This window comes from Ovis aries, chromosome 1 (genome assembly GCF_016772045.2).
Source record: "Ovis aries strain OAR_USU_Benz2616 breed Rambouillet chromosome 1, ARS-UI_Ramb_v3.0, whole genome shotgun sequence".
Classification (NCBI taxonomy): Eukaryota; Metazoa; Chordata; class Mammalia; order Artiodactyla; family Bovidae; genus Ovis; species Ovis aries.
Window position 1 is genome coordinate 124,438,262 of NC_056054.1, and position 21,405 is coordinate 124,459,666.

Consider the following 21,405-nt stretch of genomic DNA (forward strand, 5'->3'; position numbering starts at 1 on the left):
TCAGACTGAAAAGCATTAAAAGGAAAGTATCATAGTTAGAAAAACACCACCTACCAAATATCTCATAAACCTTTCTGAGCCTAAAAATCTTAGCTTCAAAATAGATAAAGTAAGCCCTAATAGTGCTGTGAGGAGACACTGACAAGTGCTTATAATGGGTGGCTTAAAACACATCTTCAGAAATTGGCTGGCTAATTATTACAAAAACAAATAAGGCTTGAGAAGTTCTAACTAATACAATTAACAATGATCCTTTAATAGATATCTGGAGAGGAATAGTTTTTTGCCCAACAGAGATTACACAGTTTTTCAAAATCTCATGAGACATTCTCCAGGTACATCAGGTCACAAAAAAACTCATAACAAAACCCCAGAAGGAAAACTCTGACAGTCCTTATTCATGAACTATAAGGAAATAATTTCAAATTCATCCTATTGGATATTTTACAATACTCTGCTAACTAAGTCCTGGAAAAAAAAACTGGAAATTTAGAACCACAAGAGCACTACATACATATCAAAGCCCATGGCTTTGATAAGGCAGCATTCTGAGGGAAAATATGTAACCTTAAATGCATATGATAGAAAACCAGAAAGGTTGAAAATGAATGAATCAATCAAGCTTTCAACTCAAGAAGCTGGGAGGAGAGGTGAGGAGAAGAGAGACAGAAAATAAATCTGAAGAAAATTGAAGAAAAAAACCAGGGAAGATAAAAGTAGACAATAATAATAATAATAAAAAAGACAATAGAATTAACTTGTTCTTTGGAAGAATTAATGGAAAGACAAACTGTTGACATGCTTGTTAAAAGACAGAAAAAAGACAAAATATTAAGTCAAAAATTGTAAAAATGTTACCCTTATGGCAAGCATTCCGAAAAATCTGTAGATAAAATGATTAAATTCCTATGGAAATAACATCATAAAAGTTCATCCAAAGAAAGGTAGGAAATGTGAATAGAATGTCAACCATAAAAGTGAAGAGCTATTCAGAGATCTACCTAAAATAGGCATCTATTCAGAGGGCTTTTCAGGTAGATACTACCAGACCTTTAGAGAAAATTCTATAAAAACTGTTTCCAGGGCCTAAGGAAAGATGAGAAGCTCTGTCATCATTTTATAAGTTCAGTATGACACTGATACCTCTAGTTCTCTCTCCGCATGTATATATGGAATACATATGATATATACACACACACATATAACATATATAACTTTTTTAAAAGATAAAAAGTTCCACATCCAACAGTGTATTGAAGGAATAATAATAATTTTTTAAAAAAAGGATCATTCTAGGAATGAAAAGCTGTTTCAATATTAAGAATCTAAGGCTTGCCCTGGTGGTCGAGTGGCTAAGACTCTGTGCTCCTAATGCAGGAGGCCCAGGATCCATAAGACTTTCTCTGGTGGCTCAGATGGTAAAGAGTTTGCCTGCAATGCAGGAGACCTGGGTTCGATCCCTGAATCGGGAAGAAGATTCCCTGGAGAAGGAAATGGCAACCCACTCCAATATTCTTGCCTAGAAAATTCCATGGACAGAGGAGCCTGGCAGGCTACAGCCCATGGGGTCGCACAGAGTCAGATACAACCGAGCGATTTCACTTTCTTTCAGGATCCATCCTTGGTCAGGAAGTTCAAGTCCACATGCCACAGCTAAAGATTCCTTACGCTGCAATGAATATTGAAGATCCCCCAAGTAGCAACTAAGACTTGGTACAGCCAAATAAATAAATAAAACTAAATATTTTGTAAAAAGAATCTATCAAAGAGTTTAAAGTAGAGAAACCACATGATTGTATTAACAAATGTTTCAGAGGCCTTTGTTAAAATTCAGCACTCATTCTTGACAGCAAACCAGGAGGAGAAATGTCTTAATCCTGACAAAGTGTGTTAGTAACCTAAGTAAGTACTATTTTGTGGGTCAAATATCACAAATCCCACCCATAAAAAGTCAGAGATAAGACAAGTTTCCTCTTGTGCTGCAAGTACTAGATAATACATCAAGACCAGGAAACATGAATACCATTCACTGACAAGTCTTTCCTTTGAGTCAATGGAAACAATTCTCAGTATCTGTTTGCATTGTACAGTTTATAAAAGAGTTCCATAGGCACTGTCTCCTGTGACCCTGACACAGTCCAGGTGAGATGAGGACAAGGATTGTCATCCCAGCTTTAAGGATCAACCCAGGACAGGGATCCCGAGAGTCATGGCATTTTGAGATTTCCCTAAAGACATGGGCCAGGTGGCGCTAGTGGTAAAGAACCCACTTGCCAATGCAGGAGACATGAGACTCGGGTTCAATTCTTGGGTTAGGAAGATCACGGGGTCACACAGAGTCAGACACAACTGAAGTGACTGAGCATGCAAAAATACAGGGGTTGCTCAGCTGGTAAAGAATCCGCCTGCAATGAGGAAGATCTGGGTTCGATCCCTGGGTTGGGAAGATCCCCTGGAGGAGGGCATGGCAACCCACACCAGTGTTCTTGCCTGGAAAATGCCCGTGGACAGAGAAATCTGGCAGGCTGCATTCTGTGGGGTCGGAAAGAATCGGACCCAGCACAGCACAGTACAAGCAGTGGTGAAGCAACAGATCCCAAATTTTCTGATTCTGTATCAAGTTCCTCCTCGATGCCGGGGAGACTCAGTTAAAATATAACGGATCTCACTGCTATCGGTGACTGACACTGGCCAGGCCTCTGTCCTCAGAACAAGCTGGGAGCAAATTGGGGTGAAGATTGGGGGGACACTGCCTGGCGACTGAGTTGGAAGGAAGAGAGCGGGTACTGACGACAAGCCTTCTTGGTCCCTGGTGTATAACCCTAGATGCTGTTTGACAGGTGATGCTGGCCAGTGCTTCCAAGTACCTGTCTGTGTCTATCATTTAATCCTCAGAACTCTCTTGAAGTTGGCATTATTAATACCACTCCCATTTTACAGATGACAATGCTGAGTCATCTGTGCTACTCACCTACTCACACTAGCTGACAGATAGCTAGGGTAGTGCCAGGATTTGAACCCAGCCTGACTCCAGTCTTTGCTCAAAATCACTACAGTAGTGTCTTGAAGCCAATGCCCTGGTTTTGGAAGTAAGACCAGAAACCAACCTGCCATGCACATGTGCTAGATATAAAAATGATATCATCAAAGTATCAATTTGCTCATTCCATTTTTCTGATATTGCTGAGGCCAGAAGGGAGAATGTTCTAACATACAATCTGCTTAGAAACATCTTATTTTATTAAGTGTCTGTTTTGTTGCCTCCTAAAATTAGAGCTAGCCCGGAGAAACCATATACCCCTCAGTTTGCTCCTTTCAGACTACAACCTGCGCACGGAGTCTTACTCAATAAAAGCCATGCAAGAAAATCAGAAAAAAAAAAGTATTCCCCGTTAGGACCCTATAAATGTTATTTTAAATAATTACCCCCCCCCCCCAAAAAAAAGGAGGAAAGAAGGAAAGAGTGGGTGTAGGGGATTGGGGGGGGAAAAATAATTATCTATGTAATTATAATTCATTGCTCTAAGTTTCTTTTTTAATTTTTTTAAATTGAAGTACAATTGATTTACAATCTTGCTAGTTTCTAGTGTATAGCAAAGTGATTCAGTTATACATACACATATATATGTATAAATGTATGTATATATACTTTTCAGATTCTTTTCCATTATAGGTTATTACAAGATATTGAATATAGTTCCCAACTTAAAACTTCTTTTATTTACAGCTATACTCTCTTATGTCAAAGTTACTTGATGTCTTTCACATACCCCTAACCTGGGCTTCCCTAGTGCCTCAGCTGGTTAAGAATCCGCCTGCAATGCTGGAGACCTGGGTTCAATCCCTGGGTTGAGAAGATCCCCTGGAGAAGGGAACAGCTACGCACTGTAGTATCCTGGCCTGGAGAACTCCATGGACTGTATAGTCCATGGGGTTGCAAAGAGTCAGACACACCTGAAGGACTTTCACGTCACTTCAAGCTGTTTCTAGACCTTGTTGCATTTCCCGGAGAGAGCCTGTTAGCACTTAGGTTTAGTCTAGTTTTTCCCTGAGCACATATATTTATAAGCATAGTTAGATAATCTCAACTCTATGTTCACATGGACCTGCTGGAAATTATCCAAACAGAATTACTTTACTTTGCACAACCTGTTCATCCTGGAAGGACATTCCCAACCAAGCGACATACTATGCTTTCTTTAAAAACTTAGTTCACCTCTTCCAGGAAGTCCTTCCTGAAGACATTGCATGGGCTCCAGTAAAACTCACACAACCCACCACAATAGTAGCTCCCTTAGCACTTTCCACATTAAAATACTTTTTGTTAACTTGTCAGACTCTCACCTGAAATTGTAAACCCTGTTTGCAAAGACACTGTTCAGATCTATGTCTATTCAGATCTGTGTCTCCACTGCCTTTGGATTAGGAAATCAATTAGTATTTCAGATTTATCAATTTGTCATGAAAATTGAAGATCATTGCTTTCAAATATATTAAATATGTATTATAATTTAATAGATATTTATAATAAATAAATATTTTAATAAATAGACTTTAATGTTTTAAATTTTCATATTTATTAAACTTTAGTGGTAACATAGAAACAAGTTATAGTGTCTCCAATAAGGACATTATCAAGAATGTTGATAAGGAAATAATAAAATAATGGTCCCTTGTCATTAGCAATGTATATGGACACTTTCTTGGGAGTTTTGTATAAAACGCCCATAATCTATCTCAATAAATGAGAGTTCAGACAGAGATTGAGACAGCTACTGTCTTTTAGGCAATAATATTTCTTTACCAAAGTAATAAGTGAAGAAAAATATCCAAAGATATGTAGGATACAAAGAAAACTTTTTGAATTTATACTTTGCATAGAGGGAGGGGAAAGAAAGACTTATGAATGATTTTGATAAATGGATGGAGGGAAGATAAGGTATTAAGTTTTACCCAGACTGGGATGGAAATAATGTCACTTTGCAAAGAAATCAATGAAAATGTCATAGATATAAGTACAAAATCTGTCAATCTGAATAGTAACATACATTAAAGATTTAGGAAGTGATGTCCTTGAATTATACAATGACAGGAGTTACATCTAGGGGAGACAGATTCTTAGAGTGGCAGGTATTATAGAAGAACACAGGGAAATTTTCAGACGCTTTAAAGACAAATTGCCAAAACTGATCTGTGAAAAGCAATTCCACTCAAAGAATCAGATATGAGATAACTCTCACACAGTCACAGTCTAATAGATCGCTTTAAGCTGCAAAAAACATCAGGACATCCGGCCACGAAAACTGGATCTGTTTATGCAGGAGACATATGTCATGGGCCTGAAACTATTTTCCCAAGGGAGAAATCATAATGAATTTGATCTGATTCATTCAAATTCTTCTCCCTAAATCTCTTGTAGGAACAGATGTAGAAGACGAGTATCTGAGATTAAGAGGATGACAGGCAATCATGAATGAGAACTGCTCTGCTTCAGGAAGTGTATGTTAGATGAGGGGGAGGGGCAGGGGACAGCCCAAGACCTAGGCTCCCACTCTGCTTTAATCTGATCTCAGGGGGAGATGAATCACTCCTTTGATTGAAAGGGGAACCTCAGATCATAAGACATGTTTGAAGAAGGACATGAATCTCCTCAAATACAGAAAAGCAAAATCCACAACTTCTTGGCAGCATAAGGTAGGCAAAGACAATCTGCACTTGATGTAATAATAAAAATAATATTAATAATTGCCTTTTATTTGTGACAGAGGAAAGGTAGGTGAACAGTTTTATAGGGATCATTTATATTTGTAAACCAAAAGAGACAAGAAGGAAACAGTTATCTTTTTTGAATATAAAAAGTGTGAGATTTACTCTCTCTTAAAGATCTTAAAACTCCAAGTATGTCTCTAAAGAAGACGCATCTAAAATAGCAGTCAACAAACATTTTTTGTAAAGGGTCAGATAATAAATATTTTAGGCTTTGTGGGCTGTAAATTCTCTGTTATAACTTCAAAACTCTGCCATTATAGTATGAAGCAGCCATAGGTGATGTGCAAATGAATGGATGAGGCTATGTTTCAATAAAACTTTATTTGTAAAAACAAGCAGTGGGCCAGATTTGGTCCACAGTAGAACTCTGGGAGTTGGTGATGGACAGGGAGGCCTGGTGTGCTGCGATTCATGGGGTCGCAAAGAGTCAGACACGACTGAGCGACTGAACTGAACTGAACTGAACTGATGCCTATCCCAATCTAAGACATTGTTCAAGAAGTAACAAATAACACACTTTCACATAAAACATTTTTTCATGTGGTTAATATCAAGACTACAGATTAAAGTATCTGTAAAAAAATTAAAAATAAAATAATAGTATTTGAGGAGAAATACTCAAAAATAACAATGGTGATGATGAAGGTAATAAGAAAGCAAGAAAAAAATATGTCTATTTATTATTCAACAACTGATTATACTGTGCTTACTAAGTTTCAGGCTCTAGCCCAAATGTTTTATAAATATTAGCTCATTTAATTCCCCAAACACCCCTATTATTACCATTATTACTAAGACATAGGAGGCTATCACTTGCCCACCAGCAAAAAGCTAGTAATCATGGGAAGACAAGAAAGTCAAATTTAAAAGACTCTCAAAGGAATATTATTATCAGAAGACTGAATTAAAATTCTCCTTCCATAGCTAACTAGCTTGACGACATAACTAGCTGGTGTGCACTCCTCTCTAAGTACCTTGGAAAGCTGTGGCCATAATGCTGCCCTCCCTTTTGACTACACAAAGTTCCTGCATCTCTCAAATACATTGGAAAGGGGTTCATTACTTCTTTTTGCTTCCACAGAATGTTAGTATCACTACTCAGTTATCTAACAAATATGTGTGTGTGTGTATATATATATATATATATATATATCCAGTTATGAAGCACTAGGAGATACAATTAATTTTTTCAGATCTGAAAATCAACAACCAAAATAGGACATCTGGTATTTATACTAGAACTAAAATTCATGAATGACCAGTGGGGCTATTCTCAACCTTGCAGAATTCAGACAAGCATAAAACTCGTCTCTTCGCTGTCCTAGGCTCTATAATGATTTTCCCCCTATATGCATAAATCTGATATTAACAACAATTGTTTTGCAGACTAGAAATCTAAAATTTAGAAAATTAAATTCACCCGCATAAGTTAATATTAAAAACCAGTTCCTTGGATTCTTTCCAAGGCTTCATAAGCATAAAGTAGTTCAAAGTGAGGAAAATGGCACAGTGACGCCTGCTGCTGCTGCTGCTGCTAAGTCGCTTCAGTCGTGTCCGACTCTATGCGACCCCATAGACAGCAGCCCACTAGGCTCCTCTGTCCTTGGGATTCTCCAGGCAAGAATACTGGAGTGGGTTGCCATTTCCTTCTCCAATGCATGAAAGTGACAAGTGAAAGTGAAGTCGCTCAGTCGTGCCCGACTCTTAGCGACCCCATGGACTGCAGCCCACCAGGCTCCTCTGTCCATGGGATTTTCCAGGCAAGAGCACTGGAGTGGGCTGCCTAAGTTGGGTTTATTGTTTTACTTGTGTAAGCATTTTCTTAAATGTTTAATAGTTCATTCTGGAGGATGCCATTAAGAGCTATAAACACAGATTGTATATTGAATCAATTAGGATATTTTCAGTCACAAATAACAGAAAACCCAACACAAACTGGCTTCCATAATAAGGAAATATATTGGTTTTCATAATTCCAAGTCCAGAAGTAGATTCAGGGTGGTTTAATCCAGCATTCTGTTCAGTTTTCCTGGGATTCTCTTGGTTCTGCTCCTCAGCCTTTGGCGGCTTCATTCTCATGCTGGTATCAGGATGGTTGCACACAGACCGAATTCAGAAGATGCTACTGTCTGTCTTTCTGTCACTTTCTGGATCATGAGAAACTTTCCCCTAGCATCACCTAGAACATGTCATCTTGCATCTCTTTAGACTAAAATCTGTCAGATGCCTCTTCCTCGGCCAATCTCTGAGGTCAGGGGAAGCACCTAACTGGTTTTGCTGTTGTTCAGTTGCTCAGTCATGTCCAACTCTTTGTGACTGCAGGGACTGCAGCACTCCAGGCTTCCCTGTCCTTCACCACCTCCCAGAGTTGGCTCAGACTCATGTCCATGATTCGGTGATGCCGTCCTACCATCTCACCCTCTGTTGCCCCCTTCTCCTCTATTTCTGAACAGATCAGTAGCAAGGGGGATTGCACTGTTAAATTTGTCTTGAATAAAGCACAGGTTACCTTTGGAGTTGAGATTAATCTTAACTTCATAGTTGTTAGACAACAGAGGGATGAGATGGATCAGGAAAAGCATTTGTCGCTGTTTTTGGCTGAGCAGCTCTGAATCTCCTTCTTATGCTGGGGATAAGAATCTGGATTTATTTCTCCAGATTATAAATCCTAGTGGAAAGCAGATTCTAATTCCCATCATTAAAAGTGAAAAACAGATTTTGTCACTCCTCAGATGCTTTTGTAGCTAGGAGGTGGGCAAATGACCTAGATTTAGCCAATCAGACCCTTTCCCTTCCTTCAGCCATCTCCAGAGAGCGTATCAGGAGCAAGTGACCCAAGGAAGCAGGGCCAGAATAGAATCTGAATGGTCTGGCTAGCAAGGCTCTTTCATCATGGCTAACTGACCATGGAATTTCTAAGGTCCAAAATCATAAGGAGCCCACTCATGTCTGACAAATCAGAGGACTAGTCTGAGACACTTCAATAGACCTAGACCTGAAGTAGTTTATAGACCCAGAGCCTCTTGAATGAAGGAACTACTGATGAATAACTACAATTTCATTGTTGTTGTTTTAGTCGCTAAGTCATGTCCGATTCTTTTGCCACCCATGGACTGTAGCCCCTCCAGGCTCCTTTGTCCACGGGATTTCCCAGGCAAGAATACTGGAGTGGATTGCCATTTCCTTCTCCAGGGGATCTTCCCAACCCAGGGATTGAACCTTAGTCTCCTGCATTGACAGGCAGATTCTTTACCACTGTACCACCTGGGAAGCCCAGATCTACAAAAAGATCATAAATATGTATTGAAAATCCTCATCCTGATCTTCCTCTAAAACAGGTATCATTGTTAGTCAGGGTAAATGTGTACTAAAGAAGGGGAAGTACCTAGATCTTCAGAGGATTATTACAAACTGGTCCATTACTAATGCTAATTCCTATGGAAACCGAATGCCACTGTTGTCTACCAGTCAGAGAGAAGATTATGGGCAATAAGGTAATAAATTGATTTGTTTGTCTTCATTAGGCTCAATGAGCCCCCAAATCTGTGTTCATTTCCTCAGCTTATGAAGTTATAACTGGAACTGATACATACAGCAAAGAGCAATTCTCCACACTGGCTCTCTAGTCCATGAAGTAAGGGCTATTATGATAGGAATGGTCAAGTGCAAACTCTCCATAGATAAAATCATAAGTGACATCACATCCCTAGAAGAATTTCAGAGATTAAAAGGTCTGAAAGACCAAAGATGATGACTGCTACCACATTCCAATTTAACTTTCTAGATTGGTCAGTGAAGAAAACCAGGTGGGTCTTAGAGAGTGACAATAGATTATTGTAATCTTTATTTAATTACATCTACATCTCAGCAGGCTTCATTTGACAGAAGCAAACATACAGACCCTGGCACTTTGTATGCATCGATGGATTTGCAAAAGTGTGTTTTCTCTATTCCAGCACACAAAGAAAACCAGAAGCAAGTGTTTGCTTGTTTGTTTTACCTGGCAAGGACAACAGTTCACTTTTATTATCTTACCTCATTAAGTTACTTCTCTGGTTTTGTATCACAGTTGGGTCTGAAGCAACCTCAATTGTCCAAAGGACATCAAGTTGACAGAATCTAGGAAGCTGAAGTAGCAGATACCCAGGATGATTGGATTAGACAATTTACATCAAAGGGTGAGACATAAGTCTCAAAAAACTAGACTGGATTTAGGGCAGTGGATTTTAGGAAGAGGTGGGGGAAAGGGTCTAATAATGGAAGACATATAGGGCTCTGTCTCCAAAATGAAGAGTAAGTTGTTATACCTTGCAAGCCCTATCACTAGGAATCAGGAGCCGTGTTTGTGGACTTGAGATTTGTACAATACATTGCCATCTGACTCCATGGGTGACTCAGCTCTCAGCTGGTCCAGGCTATAGTTAGTACCAGCTACTCTGCCATTTAGCACTTGTGATCGAGCTGATCCAATGAGGCCTGACATGTCTCTGGCCAATTGGGATGCAATAGAGTCTAGGATGAGATGGATGGCATCACCAACTGAATGGACATGAGTTTGAGCAAACTCCAGGAGACAATGAAGGACAAGGAAGCCTGGCATGCTGCGGTTCATGGGGTTGCAAACAGTCAGACACAACTTAGGGACCGAACAACAACAAGTTTGTGGCAGGCCCTGATAGAAGAACCAAAATAGACAACCGTATGGATCTAAGAAAAGCTAAGAACTCTGAGCAAATAACAAACCTTTAGAGAGCCGGCTCTAGGGTTAATACGCTACAAGGCAACACGACGTAGTGAGTGAGCGAAAGCTTGCCTGGCTCCAGGCTGCCAGAGTTTGAATCTCATCTCTGTCACTCACTAGCTGTGAGACTGTGGACCACAGCTTATGTTCCTTTTGTCTCAGTTCCCCACCCATAAAGCTGGCTTACCAGTAGGGACTTGTTGAGAGGATTAAATATGCTCACGCATGAGAAGTGCCTGGCATGGTATCTAGTACACGTGAGTGCTCTATAAGTATTAGTTATCACATCCAGTATGTTGAACAAGCATGGATCGTGCCACAAATAAAACCTTAGTTGTGGGTTTCCCCTCAATCCTTCAAGCTCTTCTCAGTGGAATTTATCTTCTCATCGAAAGAGCCTAGATGAAATTCTAGGAAGTCCCATAGCTTTTCTACTCATTTCTAGGTAATACATGAGTCATATTAAGTCACAGTTTTATTAGTTAGAATGTCAGAAAACTCAACTTGACAGTGTTAAGCCTTTACCCTCCCTTGACTTTTTGGCTGGAAGCTTCTGCTCCCCCTCTTCCCCTGCTCACGTCCTCCCCAGATTGCCAGTTGTTGCTGTGGTGCCACTGGGGCAAAGCAGGGGTGGGCAAGGAGGAAGCAAGGGGTCTAGACCAGCTCTCATTCAGCTGCGCCTTCACACTGAGTCTCAGGGCTGACAGATGGTTAGTGCTGGCTCTCTCTCTTGGGTTCATTTGTGGACTCTTTAAAGGTTTTCTTCTGGACCCTTTTCTCCCCTTCTTCCGTTGACCATGAAGGATGTACCTATTCTGTGTGGTCTCTTATATGATCTTCTTTAGTCTCTGGGCAAGCAACACCTGGTCAACTCTGCCTAGGTCTCCAGGTGGCCTATCCAGTAAGACCCCAAATGAACCTTATCATTGCTTTCTGCCTCCCATTCAGTCCTGACTGGTCCTCAGGAAACACTGAGTCATTTCCCCTTCCCATCCTGGATCCAGGAGTCACAGGATTGTTTCTTCCACCAGAAAAGGGCTCACCCTCTAGATTTCTTAGGAGTCAGATCCCAGCCCACGGGTTACCTTTGTTGCCTGAGACATGGTTTATACCTGTCTCCAATGTCCATAGATCATTTCAATATTCTCCCATGGACCCCTGAAGTCTTCCTCATGAGGCATGAGATTAGAACAGAGGTCAGCAAACTTTTCCTGAAGAGAGCTGGGTAGTATATTTCAGACTTTGTAGCCTCCAGCTCTGTGTCACAACTACTCAATTCTGCATTGTAGCTTGAAACACAGTATATAGACAATACATAACCCAATCAGCGTGACTGTGTCCCAGTGAAACTTTATATATGAAAAGGTGATGCTGAAGCTCCAATACTTTGGCCACCTGATGCAAAGAGCCGACTCACTGGAAAAGACCCTGATGCTGGGAAAGATTGAGGGCAGGAAGAGAAGGGGGAAACAGAGGATGAGATGGTTAGACATCGCATCAAGCATCACTGACTTGATGGACAGACTCCAGGAGAGGACAGGGAAGCCTGGCATGCTGCAGTCCATAGGATTGCAAAGAGTCGAATATGACTTAGCAACTGAACAACAAGGACAACCAGGTTTGGCCTGCAGGCAAAAGCTTGCCGATCCCTGGGTTAGAGGTAGCATTCCTCCATTCTTCATTTCACTTCCCAAACAGATGGGGTGGAAGCCTGAGAAAGACAGTCACTTAAAAAAAATTATTTATTTATCTATTTATTTAATCTGGCCATGCCAGGGCTTAGTTGCGGCAGACTAGATCTGGCCGGACTTGGGCCACTGGACCCAGGGAAGGCCCGACAGCCACTTTCTTATTTCCAATCCTTACACCAAACCCTCTCTCTTTGTACCCTGACCACTTTTATCACCTCAAAGTGGGGGAGGGTGTTTAAGAGTTTAAGAAACACTTTCTCAGACATTTCCCTTGAAAATGTTCATACATGGACTTGTTTCACAATCACTTTGGTAATTGATATAAAACAGGCACCTTAATTGAAAATGAGGTGGGAAATGTTTCAGATGCACTGAGCTGGAAGTGGCTGCAGACTCCAGCTGGCATGTCCAGTAGGCAGCTGAAGGTTGTGCCTTGAAAGTCACAATGAGCTGGGCAGAGTTCCTTTCTCAAGAAAGACATAGCTATTCTAACATATGCTGTCTTGCTTTCTAAAAGAATGTGGCATACACCTTCAATTTCCTTGTTAACTGGGGTCTGACATCACAGCAACCTTGTTGTGACTTACTGTGAAAAGGATGCCAGCAGGGGTTGGGGGTGGTGGTTATGGAAGTGCCTAGAACCAGTTTCTTTTAAAATGAACGGCTCTGACAGTTTTGTCTTGATGAGTTCTTGTGCCTGCTTTCTGCAGATTTTTCTGTCTCCTTCCTCACTATGAGCCCTGCCGGCAGCCGCTTGGTGTTGCTGTGTTTACCATTCTCCAGCAGCCTCCTTCCCTATTTCAGTGCTTTTAATGTGCTTGGACTTAAAAGACTCAAGGTAAGGTATTATAATTGTTGGATAATCGTAAGAGTGAGGGCTGAGTGACTGTCCAGTCGGTGGCAGGTATGATCTTTATATGTGGACAATAAGACATCTATTTTGGTTGTTTGAAGACTTGTGTTTGTTTAGCTGGAACATCTATTGGGGCTGCTTCCAGATATTATTCATTCACTCGCCCTTCATTTACTTATCTTTTGGTTGAATGCAGGTGCTCAGCCATGTTGATGATTTGTTTTGGATGAGGTCGGGGCCGCTTTTTTAATCTTCCAATTGATTTATGTAAATACATATAAATACAAATATTCATTTATATAAATATTCTATGTATTTTTAGAACGTGTGTGTGTGTGTGTGTGTGTGTGTGTGTGTGCGCTTTCTTCCTCTCCTGCTTCATCCACATTAGGGCCCCTTTCCCAACTGTGATGTAGCATGTGCCAACAACTGTATATATATCCTTCCATATTTCCTGCATGTGTATACAGTCATACAGCGCACACTCACACACCGAATGTCTTTAGAGGGCAGTCAATCTTGGTTGTTCATTCAACAGCCATACTTTAGGCTCTTCCTCACCCTTCTTTTTTAAGTTTTTTTTTAATGTGGACCATTTTTAAGGTCCTTAATGAATCTGTTACAATATTGCTTGTGTTTCATGTTTTGTTTTTTTGGCTGCAAGGCATGTGGGATCTTAGCTCCCAACCAGGGACTGAACCCACATTCCCTGCATTGGAGGGTGATATCTTAACCACTGGACCACCAGGGAAGTCTCTGCACCTTCTTCTTCTTCTCTAAAAATTATTATTTTTTTAATTTTTGGTTGTGCTGGGTGTTCATTGCTGTGCATGAGCTCTTCCTTCTTCCTCTTTCCTTTCCTCATAGCTCATTGCACTATTTTGGCGCCAACCACATAAAGAGCTCGGAGACAGAGGCTGACACAAAAAGGAACCAGGTGGGGATGAAGGAGGATGTCCACATGGAGTTTTCAGGTGGCTAGCTGGAAATATAGTTGTCAACCAGGGGAGATTTCAGATCTGTAAGTGGGGAGGGACAGAAATCTCTGAGATGTCAGGTGAAATCTCAGGAAGGGGAGGACGCTGGCCAGAGAAAGCATGCAGACCAAGAAGAAAGGAAGAGTCTTGTGCAGTATCATTAGTTTATACTTGCTCCGGAAAGCATACAGCCTAAAGCATTAGAAACAATGCTGTTTCCTCTTGAACTCTTTACCTATGAATGTTTTTCTGGGCTCTTCAGGAGTGAGCTGCTTTCTAGCTTCCACTCCTACAGACTGTAGCCAGCATTCAAGAGAATGTGTTGACATGTGAAGGGCACAGAATTAACCGGAATATTGCTTTCTGAATGTCATCTTTTCTTTCCTCTGAATTGATTTCGTCTACTCTTTTTAAAAACAAGTTTGTTTGGAATGGCTTTTAAGAACTATTTCCACACCCACATTATGAACACATGAATCTAAGTCAATGTTCTTTGAGCGAAGGGAAGTCTGCAGGTGGATAAAATGTCTTGCTGACTTCTGCAATTACAGAATTACAATTCGCCAGCCATCTTTCTAACAGGCTGCATTCCGACTGCTTCAAGGTCTGCTCACAAAGGACGGTCCTTGTGAATTTTTGTTTATTTGCCCAAAATTTCCTTTTGGAGGATTTGATTTGTGTGTCTGGAGAGTCAGAGATGGAAGTCTGGCAGTAGCTCTGCAAATGGTTGCCAGGCTTACCTGGTGACTGAGATGGTAAAGAATCTGCCTGCCATGCAGGAGACCCAGGTCTGATCCCTGGGTTGGGAAGATGCCCTGGAGAAGGGCATGGCAACCCACTCCAGTATTCCTGCCAGGAGAATTCCATGGACTGAGAAGCCTGGCAGGCTACAGTCCATGGTGTTGCAGAGTTGGACACGACTGAGCAACTAACACTTTCACTTCCTACGGGAGGGTTTGATTTGTATGCCTGGAGAGACAGAGATGGAAGTCCAGCAGTAGTTCTGCAAATGGTTGTCAGATATCCCGAAGCAAACAGAGGTGCTGCCATCTTCTGAACCGAAAATTTGTAGTAAATGTTGCCAAGGCACCCAAAGCCTAGCTGATAACACATATTCCCTAAACAGCTTGTCTAAAAGACCTCCCAAATACTATCAACATATAAACCAAACAACCCTATTCAGAATAGCACCCCCTGCCTCTAAATTATCTACTTCAAACAGAAGGATGTGTGCTCAGTCTCATCTGATTCTTCGCAACCCCCTGGACTGTACCCTGCCAGGCTCCTTTGTCCATGGAATTCTCCAGGCAAGAATACTGGAGTGGGTTTGCCATTTCCTTCTCTAAGAAATATTCCTGACCTGGGGATCGAATCACATCTCTTGCTGTCTGCACCACTTAAAAAGCCCTCAAATTTAAGGATGGTGCTGGGTGCTCAGATGTGTCCGACTCTTTTCAGCCCCATGGACTATAGCCCGCCAGGCTCCTCTGTCTCTGGGATTCTCCAAGCAAGAATACTGGAGTGGGTGGCTATTCCCTCCACCAGGGGATCTTCCCAATCCAGGGATCGGACTCGTGTCTCTTGCGTCTCCTGCATTGGCAGGCGGATTCTTTACCACTGCGCCACCTGGGATAGCTAGTGGGAAGTTGCTGTAAAACATAAGGATATCAGATGTCAAATCTTGTTCCTTATACATTCAAATCTCAATAGAACGGTACACAGAAAATGTTTTCCTCTGGGCCATCATTCTCTCAGTTCTCATGCAGACTTCTCTGGTGGTCTATTGGCTAATACTCCAGGCTCCCAGTATAGGACGCCCGGGTTTGATCCCTGGTCAGGGAACTAGATCCCAATATGCTGCATCTTAAGACCCAGCACAGTCAAATAAAGAAATATTTTTTTTAAATAGCACTGAGTCCCAAATGCAAAATATGTGAAGCTGAAGTCACCACCTTCCCCCCAGCTCAAGACTTCAAACTTCCCTGGCCAAATCTACTTCCCTGAATCAGAGGAGGAAAGAAGACTGCACTTATGAACTGAAGGAGAAGGAACTCCATTAGACTTTGTAGATTCCTTTTAAAATTCTGTTGCTGTTCACAGAAAGAGGGAGAGGAAGGCCGAGGGCACAACAGACCTTTTTTCCCCCCGTTTTCAGATAATAGCAATATAAGGTAAGAGGTGCTCGGGTCATGGAAGCATATGGTGGGAGATGTTGAGTCTGGCTGGGAGAAGAGGGAAGCTGTTCAGCACAGTGCCTGACACAAAATAGGTATCTGAGAAGTCATTAATAATTGAAAGGAAGTATCATCTCAATGGGCTTCCCTGGTGGCTCACACAGTAAAGAATCCACCTGGCAGTGCAGGAGACCTGGGTTCAATCCCTGGGTTGGGAAGATTCCCCTGAAGGGAATGGCAACCCACACCAGTATTCTTGCCTGGAGCCTGGAGAATTCCATGGACAGAGGAGCCTGGCGGGCTACAGTTCATGGGGTTGCGAAGAGTCAGACACGACTGAGTGAGTAACACACACATACACAATGTCTGAACATCAACCAGGTGCTAAATCGGCCTGCCTATACCAGACGCAGGGAGGGACTTTACGTAAGTGCAAAGGTGTGTCCAGCGAATGACCAACCTTGGGTTGGGCCCCTGGCTGTAGGCTGGAAACATGGTGTGGGAGTCTTGGATAGGCTTTGGTAGACAATGGAATATCCAGAAAAGCCAAGAGGAAGATCTTCTAAGAACTGTATTTTCTAACACAATAGCCCTATGGATAACTACTTCTACAGAAACCAAATGGGTTTAAAAAAACATAATGGTAGTTCAACTGAGAGATAAAAAAGGGAGTGAAATGAAGTAGAGGCCAGATGGGCCCTGAAAGAATATCCTGCTTGTTCCTTCAACAAAATTTAGAGTGCACTTCTCACAGCCTACAAGAAACAAGCACAGTCCTCATTCTACAGCTCTTTCCTGAGACCCTTACAAACTTGCTTTCATAGTCAAGACTGTCAAATACCTCCTGCTGCCTCCTGCTGAGTGCACCTCGGTTTGGCTTCGGCTCGCCACTCTCACCCACATTCCTGCTGAGGTCCCCGTTGCTCTCAGGTACTTTCCAATCTTTACCTTGCTGACTTCCAACTCCAGCATCAGAGGAGGCTGACCTCTCCTGCAGTATTCTTCCTCCGCCTTTCCTCACTCCAGCTTTTCTCCTCTCACACAGCTCAGTTCCCAGCCTCCTTTCCCCTTGTCTGTTTCAGTGAGCTGTCAGTTTCAGTTCCTCCTATCTCTATGTGCACTAATGACTTCCTGATCTCCACCTCATCTCAGCATCTCTCCTGACTCCACTATTTACCCAGCTGCCTCTTAGACATCTTCACTTATTTGCCCCAAGTGGCAGGTCAAACTCCACAGGCCCTGGAAGGAAATCATCTGGCCTTGGGCCTGGTAGTTAACTGGGCCTCACTGCCTCAACTCTAAAACAGGGGAATTACCTATAGTCACATCATACAGAAACCCATTAAGCAGATTAAATGAAATAACACAGACTAGCATGTCAGATAGGGCTTCCCAGGTCGTGCTAGAGGTAAAGAACCCACCTGCCAATGCAGGAGACATAAGTGACGCGGGTTCAATCCTTGGGTCAGGAAGATCCCTTGGAATAAGAAATGGCAACACACTCCAGTATTCTTGCCTGGAGAATCCCATGGACCAGAGGACCCTGGTGGGCTACAGTCCATAGCATCACAAAGAGTTGGACACAACTGAAGTGACTTAGCTCACACGCTCCTTCTAATTGTATCACACAATACCTGGGATGGGAAGATCCCCTGGAGGAGGGCATGGAAACCCACTCCAGTATTCCTGCCTGGAGAATCCCAAAGACAGAGGAGCCTGGAGTGCTGTGGTTCATAGGGCCATAAAGAGTGGGACAGGACTGAATCGACTTAGCATGCAGGCATACACACATGAAAGATAAACAATAAAGACTAGAAAGCAAAAAGAATCCACCTTCCAATGCAGGGGACACTGGTTCGATCCCTGGTTGGGAACTATGGTCCCACATGCCGCAGCACAACTAAGCCTGCATGCTGGAATGAAGACCCTGAATGCCAATAAATAAATTAACATATATACATATATATATGATAAATTAAAAATTAAACCCATGCACTTCATTGAGCCAGAACCTACAGCATCCTCCTTCATGTCAACTGTTCTGCCCCAGCCCATCCATTCCCCCTTCTTAAGGTATTTGACCTTGTCTCTCCACTCCATTGCCTTAAGCCCTCAGCATCCCCTGGGGCTAGTCTTTCCTGACCTCACTCTCCTACTCTACACAGTAGTCTTGAAAGAGCTCACTGGACACCATCCTCCTTTTAAAAACCTTTAAATGGCGCCCTTGGGGACAAAACCCAGACTCCTTGGAAGGGCACAGACTGCTCAGGGCCTGGTCACAGTCCTTGGCACTCTCTAAACTCCAGCTGGTTCTCCTTGAGTTAATGCCACCGTGCTCAGTAAGCTCAGTCCGGCCAGAGTGCCTTCTTCAACCACTCTGGCCGCTTCTTCCAGATACAGGAAGATGCCACTTCCTCTAAGAAGCCTTCCTGGACTTCCAGTCAGACGAGTATCTTTGTTCCCCAGGGTCCCTGCCCTAACACTTACCATGCCATCGTTATTACCTGTTCATTTGCCTGTCCTCTCCCACTAAAACGAGCTGTCTGCGGAAAGAGAAATTATCCTTTAATTTCCGTATTCCCAGAACCCAGCACAGCGCCCGGCTGACAGTAAGGTTGCGAGGGAAGTGAATCAGAACAGTGTGGCCACCGACAAGGAAACAACGCGGTTGTAAGCGAATCCACTCCTCCCGCGGCCAGCAGTACAGGGCTCCCTTTAGGCCTGCGTGGACGTCCAGGGCCTGCATGTCCTCCTCGGGGCTTCAGCTTGAGCAGATTTAACCCGCACCATCAGGGCAGACAGGGGACGGCATCAGCAGAGGCTGCGCGGGGAGCCCGCAAATGCACGCCTAGCGGGCTGAGGTTGAAAAAAAAAAAATCGTGAGCCCTTTGTTCCAGGCGGCAGAGGGTAAGCGGCTCCGAGTCCCCCGACGGGTGCGGGGCCTGCCTGGGCAGGATGGCACACAAAAACGTACCGGGCAGCGCCGCGTCCGGTAGGGGCGCGCGTATCCGCGGGCCTTCTCCGTGCCAGCTTCCCGGCCCTGAGATTTCCCCGCACTCTCCAGCGCCCCTCGCGGGGACCCGGTGTAAGTGCCTGGCGGTCTCCCCGGCCTGAGGCGGCAGCAGGCGGGAAAGGGCTCGGCGTTCCGGCGTCACGCGCCAGCGGCTGGGCGGGCGGCGCGCGCACGCGCGCGGGGCGGGGCGGGCGCGGGGGCGTGGCCGGCGTGGGCGGGGCGGGGCGGGGCGGGAGCCGGGCACAGGAAGCGCTGGGAGGCCGGAGCCGTCCCAGTGTGCCCCGCGCGGCGTGGACTCGGGTCGCTGCCGCCATCCCGCTGGCGAGAGGCAGAGGAGAGGCCCGCCCGCTTGCCGGTCGGGCCAGTGTGGGCCAGTGCGTGAGGGCGCGGGGGGCCGTGTCAGCGAGACGCAGAGCGCAGCCGCCGCCACCGAACGGACATGTTGGAGCCCAGCGCCGCCGCCGCCGCCTCTTTTTCCTCATCCTCCGAACGGGACTGAGAGGGGCCCGCCACCCCTCAGCCTCCTCAGCCTCAGCCGCCTGTCCCGCCGCCTCGGCCGCAGCCTCTTCCTGCCCGGCCTCCGGCTCCGCCGCTCGTTGCGTCCGCCGGCCCCTCAAGGCCCGGCCGGTTCCCCAGCTCCTCTCCGCCGCGGCGCGAGGTCTTATGTGACCGGCGGGCCCGGAGCAGCCGCCGCCGCCGCAGCGCGAACATGGACGCCGTCAACGCCTTCAACCAAGAGGTGAGGGGTGATCGGGACAAGGGGGTGCCGGGGCCCTTCCAGGGGGAGCCGGACCGTCGTTTCTCCCGCCGCCTGAGGTTTAAAGCTTAGGTCGGGGTGGGGACGCTTCCTGCCCCGGTTCCGGGGCGGCGGGCCTGCGCGGAGCGGGCCTGTGTGGCCCGGGGAGGTCGCAGCGGCCCGGGCGCCGACCCCCACACCCCTCCCCCACCGCCCACCCCCGGGCGGCGACCTCAGGCTGCCCCCTCTCGCCCCCTTCCGGCCTCGTCCAGCTCAGCGAAGGCCGCCGGTGCCTTTAACTTCGCCCCCCACCTCCCCCCCACACACCCTTTTCAGGTCTGGGCGCTCTCGCCCTCTGCTCCCGTTATTGGCTTCGCGGTGCCGGGAGCCCGCAAGGGGCTAAGAAAGAAACGTGGGCGGGCCTGGGTTGGGGGGGTGGGGGAGCCGGGAGCATCTGCCGGTCGCGGGGCCAGCAGAGCGGTGGCCTGGGCTTCTCCTGTTGCTCGGGCCTCGCGGCGCGCCGGCTGCTGGACTCTGATCTCGGGTCGGGGAGGAGTTGGTGAGGGTGTTCATCCCCCCTCCCTTCGGGATTCCTGCACTTGGGAAATGAGTTAATAGACGGGGCTCTATACCCTCCCGAGTCGTGAACTCAGCCCTGTTAAGGGCTCCGTGGCCCCAACGTGACACCTAAAAAGTTGAATGGGAGAGGACAGCATTTGCTCCGCCTTAGACCGCTAGAAAGCCGGCTTTGGCCTCCAGTCTTCCCACCCTCGCACCCTCCTCGCGGTTGGTTAATCCTTGGCTCCCTTCTTTGGGAACATTTACATGTGAAAAACCTCCCAAAACCGGGAACAAAGCTGCCTGCCGCCCTAAAGCTCTCTGGTTTTATCCCAAAACCTTCCAGGTGCTGTTTTTGAAGCGTCGAGTCCACAGATTCTGTTTTTCAGAATCCGTTTCAGGGGAAGGGGTCTTGACCATTGATATCAAACGTACCTACAAAATGGAAACAATTGGCTATGTTGAGTTGGATTATCTTCCTTTTCCAAATACCGCAGATCAACCCACACTGAAAAGAACAGATGTAGCAGTGCTAGATGCCTTGGGACCACGTTGATAACTTGGTGCACCCTGCACAACGTGATTTTGTAGTTTCACTTGTAACAATTAGGGTGCAGTAACTTTCACTTTGTAGCGCCTCCAGTAACACTGCAGTTAGGACCGTTCATTGCCTTGTCAGTTATCCTAGAAATGATTTGTCTTTAACTGATGGATACAGAAAGTTGGACAGTGTCTTTTAAAGTTCTGTATTGCCTATTTTCAAAATGATGAAATAGTATTTCCTGATTTTTTTTTTTTTTTTTTTGATGGCTAGGGAGTTTGTGATAATGCTCCAAAGATTTCAGGATTGGAAGTTGACTTTGTTTCCTGAAGGCAAAATATACTGGAATGTT

At 44.7% G+C, this 21,405-nt stretch overlaps 1 protein-coding gene and 1 long non-coding RNA gene across 4 annotated transcripts in view; one reads left to right on the forward strand and one right to left on the reverse strand.

The window, feature by feature from the left end:
• Positions 1–16,068: 16,068 nt before the first annotated feature.
• Positions 16,069–19,267, reverse strand: LOC121816167 (uncharacterized). Its single transcript, XR_006055612.2, has 2 exons — positions 19,180–19,267; positions 16,069–19,061 (listed from the first exon to the last, which is right to left on the reverse strand). It is a non-coding gene; the product is annotated as an uncharacterized LOC121816167 (long non-coding RNA).
• Positions 19,268–19,491: 224 nt separating this feature from the next.
• Positions 19,492–21,405, forward strand: part of SCAF4 (SR-related CTD associated factor 4) — a 60,939-nt gene continuing 59,025 nt past the window's right edge. For all 3 annotated transcript variants that reach the window (XM_015092376.3, XM_012186474.4, XM_060403802.1), the window contains exon 1: positions 19,492–19,957. In XM_015092376.3, coding sequence (XP_014947862.1) covers positions 19,928–19,957 — 30 coding nt within the window. In that variant the 5' untranslated portion in view covers positions 19,492–19,927. The remainder of the gene's footprint in view (positions 19,958–21,405) is intronic.